The sequence below is a fragment of the Mangifera indica genome, chromosome 4, assembly GCF_011075055.1.
Source record: "Mangifera indica cultivar Alphonso chromosome 4, CATAS_Mindica_2.1, whole genome shotgun sequence".
Classification (NCBI taxonomy): Eukaryota; Viridiplantae; Streptophyta; class Magnoliopsida; order Sapindales; family Anacardiaceae; genus Mangifera; species Mangifera indica.
This window is the reverse complement of record NC_058140.1, coordinates 7,963,090-7,968,440: the sequence shown is the minus strand read 5'-3', so window position 1 is coordinate 7,968,440 and position 5,351 is coordinate 7,963,090. Positions and strand designations below refer to the sequence as shown.

The 5,351-nt window shown below is 35.0% G+C and overlaps 1 protein-coding gene across 1 annotated transcript; it reads left to right on the top strand.

The window, feature by feature from the left end:
• Nucleotides 1-546: 546 nt before the first annotated feature.
• Nucleotides 547-4,332, top strand: LOC123212924 (kinetochore protein NDC80 homolog). Its single transcript, XM_044632168.1, has 4 exons — nucleotides 547-1,744; nucleotides 2,712-2,958; nucleotides 3,639-3,785; nucleotides 3,910-4,332. Exons 1-4 carry the CDS (start codon nucleotides 639-641, stop codon nucleotides 4,138-4,140), a joined length of 1,731 nt encoding a protein of 576 aa, XP_044488103.1. The 5' UTR covers nucleotides 547-638; the 3' UTR covers nucleotides 4,141-4,332.
• Nucleotides 4,333-5,351: the final 1,019 nt, after the last annotated feature.

Sequence of the window (5,351 nt, the reverse complement as noted above, 5' to 3'; positions counted from 1 at the left end):
TTTCAAACTTTGAAGATGGGTTGAAGTATTAGTTTTTAAAGCTTGAAGTGGGAAAATAATAAAATTTTAAAGTTTTAAATTTTATAAGTAAAATAACAATTTTACCTTTGTCTTTAATTGAAAATTCAGATGACAGTTTGACCATAGGTGAGAGTTTGAGTTTTTAATCTTCCGTGGGTGTGACTTTGAGATTGGATTAAAATTTGAGTGGGAAATAGTCCTTTTCCCAAACTTTTATCATCACCCAAAATCTTCGTATACTTCACAAGGTGAGAAGGAGAAAGGAAAAGAAAGAAGAGAATTAGAGGGAGAAAATATGAAAATGGAAGTGAAAATGGAATCAAAAGACTATATTACCCTTATTCATTTAACAAATTTTGGACGACCTTAGGGTTCTAGGGGGTGATGGATATTTTCTAAAACTCATGGCATAAGTGACAGAAAAGTTCATAATTATCCAAAATTTTACTTTTGAAAACTACAGGGCCCTAATTTTGTTCTCATTCTAAAATCTTAAAAGCCCTCCCAAAGTGGGAAACCAGAACATATTTAAAAATTGAAAACCCCGCTTCACTGTAGTCAGTCGCACTCTGTGCCATACTTCTCAAACAGTTCAACTTACTCATCCTGCACTGGAAATGAGAGGCGCAAACCGACGTCGTCCCACGGAATCCTTCAACCAACCACCACCTCCGCAGCCAACGCCCGATCTCTATGGATCTCGATTCGGTGGTTCACGCGATTCCGATGCCAGTTTTGCCAGCAGCCGCCCCTCGTCCGCCGGCATTGGCCGCGTCTCCATCGCTACCGACCTCTATTCGGACCGGTCCCACCAAAGCTCAGCTATTCGCGCCATCAACGCCTTCCTCTCCTCGCACTCGTTCCAGATCCTTCTACCTCCCAAACAAGTCCCCTCCGTCAAGGACATAATGGAAATTATCAAATTTCTCGTTACGAAGCTCGATTATCCTTCTACAGCTAAGTTCGAAGACGATCTGTTTGTAATTTTGAAATCCCTAAATTGTCCTATCAAGATTAATAAATCTACGCTTAGGTCACCGAATTCGCCTCACAATTGGCCTTCGTATCTGGCTTTGATACACTGGCTGGTGCAAATCGCATCGTATACCAATCACTTATTGAATAGTTCGAGCTCATTTGCTGAAAACAATAGTATGTATTTGTATGCTTTGGAGAGTTATTTGAATTATATACGAGGAGATGATGATTCTGTGGAGGAATTGGACAAGGAGTTTATTGGGAAGGTAGAGAAAGAGAGAGATAGTGTAAGTGACAATGTGATTGAATTGGAGAAAAAGGTGAAAGAATTGGAGGAAAAGAAGGCAGAACCAACAGAAAGAGAGAAATTAGAGAAAGAGAAGAGTGTTTTGGAGGAGGATGTGAACAAGTTCAACGCGATGATAGCAGAGTTTAATACCAGGATAGAGAAGATGGAGAAAGTAGTGCAGGGGAAAGAGAGGGAAATGGCAGATAAAGTGGAGGAGCATAAGAGGATTTGTGAGGAGAATGAGGAGTTAAAGAAGAGAGTGGAGTTGCAGACATTTAATGCACGTGATATGGAGAGGATGAGGAGAGAGTTGCAAGCGGTGGAAAGAGATATTGGGGATGCAGAGACTGCTAGAAATGCTTGGGAAGACAAAAATTGGGATCTTGATGCTTTATTGGGACAAAAGTTTAAGGAACTTGAGGCACTTTCGATGGAGTGCAATCATGCTATCAGAAGGTCCTATATCACTTATTCTTAGTTTGTGTTTGAAAATTTGATATGTTTGCTACTATTGCGTGTTGTATTTATAAAGTTTTCTTCACTAACTCATTTTGCAAGCCATTGGATAAACTAAATATCATAGCAATCAGTATCTTATGAAAATAGAAACTGATAACAATTAGTTAATATAGTCAAACTTTGTATTTAGCATTGTTTATACCATTACCTTCCTCTATATACTGGGTCTTGATCAGTCATCTTTGCTAGAATCTTGGCTGATTAAACCTTGGGTAAGGTAAAAACTCCTTTCTGCAGCAGATGGACTCACCAATGTCTTTGGAGGCATTAGGACTATTTAACAGAGACAGACTGGAGATTTCTGTCAAATTTTTTTTCCTTGTGCAACATCAATGTTAATTAAATCCATATTACAGTTTTGAAAATATGGGTGCAATACAGACCCTATAGAGAGTAGCAGGAAGCTTCATGCTGCAATTTCAGTTTTAGCTCAATTAATTAGTCACATGAAATTAAAAAATGTATCATGTGATTACCAGTGGATAACATTTGAAAAACTTCCCCTCTCTTCAGGGTCATGGGCACATGCATAGTCTAGTAAGCAGGAGAACTTTATCTGTGTTTCGTTTGTTATTTAAAATCTTTGAGGACGATTTTGTAAATATTGTACTGATTTTCCTTGTGATGTCGTTTTTGTGGATCAATTATTATATGCAAACTGTCCTTTGTGATGTAGATGCATTGATCCATTTGTTTTTGGCGGTGGAAAACCTTTTGAGTAGGCTAATTAAATTAGTTTCTTGAAATGCTTCTTATCTTTTGCAACTTTTATTCAAATTGTGCTTCTCTGACTGCCTATTGTATTTGAAGGCTGAATCATATTCGTGATGTATTTGAACCTCAGGAATTTAACCATAATTTGATGTTGTAATGATTTTCTATGTGTTTCTTGCATTACAACTAGGCTAAAACTTGGCATTGATATCCAGTACGTCTTGAATGCGAAAGGTTCTACTCCTGCTGAGGTAATGGGTATTGACTGCAAATCCACACTTAAGCCTGCCCTTGAGTCCTTTGCTGATGACATAAAAAAAAGCTCGATGGCAAAATATGAAGAGTTGATTTCCCTGCAGCAACAGTCATCTGAAATGGCTACCAAAATTGAGGGAAAAAGAATTCGTATTGGTGCACTTCAATCCCATATTGATGAAGTAAGTGCAGGAATAGTTGCTCTATATACAATAATACTAACGCATAAAGGTCAAGCTTTTTTGCATCTCATCGTCAATTATTATGTATAAATACTAACTTTTTGGCATCTTGAAGCTGGATGCATGTTTTTTATGATTCATAACGAAAAAACATAAAAAAAAAAATTGTTTCCATGTGATACTGTTTCAGAATAAGATGGATCCCCAAAAAAAGTTACAGAACTAAAAGTTTATGCAGATTATTATATGGATACTGTTCCATAATGATTCATTTATAGGATCAAAGTGGACTGATCAGGTTACATCCTACATAGAAGAACTTCTTTAAGGTTACAATACTACAAGGATCTTTGTAATGTAGGCTTTCTACTTTCATGCAACCTGCTTGTGAGCATATAGCTTTTACTTGAGAATGAATAGTAAGTACTTCAAAATTAAAAATTTCTCAATGGCAAGCAAAGATCAAAAGTATAGAATGATTGTTGTTGAGCCATCAGTTACAAAATTAAGGTTTCAGAGGTTGTGTCAACAATGTTAAGCTTCTGAATGTGAAACTAACTGCTTGTTACCTTTTCCCCATCCCTGGATGGCATATCATGTAACCATGATCGCCAAATTTAGGTGGCCGCTTTGTTAGCTTTTAAAGATTTATCTGATCCTTCATCAATGTTTTCAAACAGATGGAAGCCCAGTTGAACTTGTTCAAGAAGGAGATGCAAGAGCATGTGTATAGATGTGCAGCAGAATCCCGAAAGATGGCAGATGATGTTAAATTAGAAGCTCAGAACTTGGATATGGTGGAAAAAGAAGCAGCTGAGGTTCTAAAGGTATTGGTTTATTATTTCTTTTTGTGAAACTGTTAGTTGAGTCTTGTTTCACTTGCTATTTTGGATAAATGTGCCCCAGTAAAGTGGTTACATTCTAATCTTTTACCACTTTATTTCTTTGAAGGTCTCTGAATTGAAGTTGAAGGAAGCAATCAGACAAAGCGAAGAAGAAATTCAGATACGGGCTTGTGAACTGTTTGCACTAGTTGACTCAGTGTCAAAATACAAAGAATACATGGAGTCGAAGATTTCAGACATGAAGGGCAGTCTCTCAGAAACTGCTTTAACTGTCTCAGAAGCCTACAAGAATTCCTTGCCACCTCAAGTTGGGAAAACATTTGATGCAAGCAGCTAGGTAAACTTAAATGTAATATTTCTTATTAACGATATTGTTTCTTCTTAGACCCCTTATTTGTGCTTGCTGCTTTATGGCTTGTATGTGCTATCAATGTTATAAAAACATATTCTGTATATTCATTTGACATTGTAGGATTGGTTATTAGAATCAGTGTAGGAATTTGCATTTATCCAGGAATATTTCTTTTAATCGAATGTTTGTTTTATGGGAAAAATCAAAATTTTTTTTCTATTATTTGGGTGTCAATTACATGAGATTTCCAAGATACCTTCCCTTTTAACCTATCATAACTGGATAAGGGTTTTGAGTAGAATGTTCTGACTTCGTAGGTTTTTATTATTATTATTTTTTATAAACACAAGTTATCTAAGATTTTTGTAGAGATTTAACTGTCTTATTATAGTGGATATGCATCTTTCTTTTATACTTCAATATATTTGTGTGTGTGTGTATATATATATATATTCCATCTTGTTTGGTTGGGCTTCTTTACAGGAAAAGGTTTTTTATACTTATTGTTTGATCGCATCTAAAAAGTGTTTATACAATTATAAAAATGATATATTTTATGGTTTTTCGGACAAGCTCAAAATTTGAGTTTTTCTTATAAACTATTTTTTATTATAAATTTGACACCATTATATTAATTAAATAGAAAAAACATAAGGAGAACGTACAAGATCGCAAGAAAAAAAATAAAAATTTGTTATATCTTTTGTATGACAAGGGGAATAAATTACTACTATAATCCAAGAGGTTATATAATATAGAGTTAGAAAGATACAAAATGTGAAGATACGAACATTATGAAATGCAAAAAGTTAAGGGTTTATGAATAGCGTGATTAGTTAAACTGATCATGTTAGGGGGGTGTTTAAACGAATTTAGCTAACACTCTAAGGATTATACTAATATAGCCAATAGAATAATGTCGGATGATTTTACTCATGTATATAAAAAAAGTTTTGTAGCATACAAAAACATGTTCAACTTATGAATCCAACGAAGGTAAAGAAATTTTAGCCCAATAATTATGACTTTTCAAGGTAAAATTTGTTGTAAATGGGTTTAGCGTGATTTTTTGTATTCGAGTTATTGACTCTATCGTTATCCTTTTTTAGTATATTAATCTCTGGTTTACTAAGTTTGATATATTTCCTTATCCTCGTTTCTAAAATCAAAATCCTTGTAGCAGGAAGGGTTATATC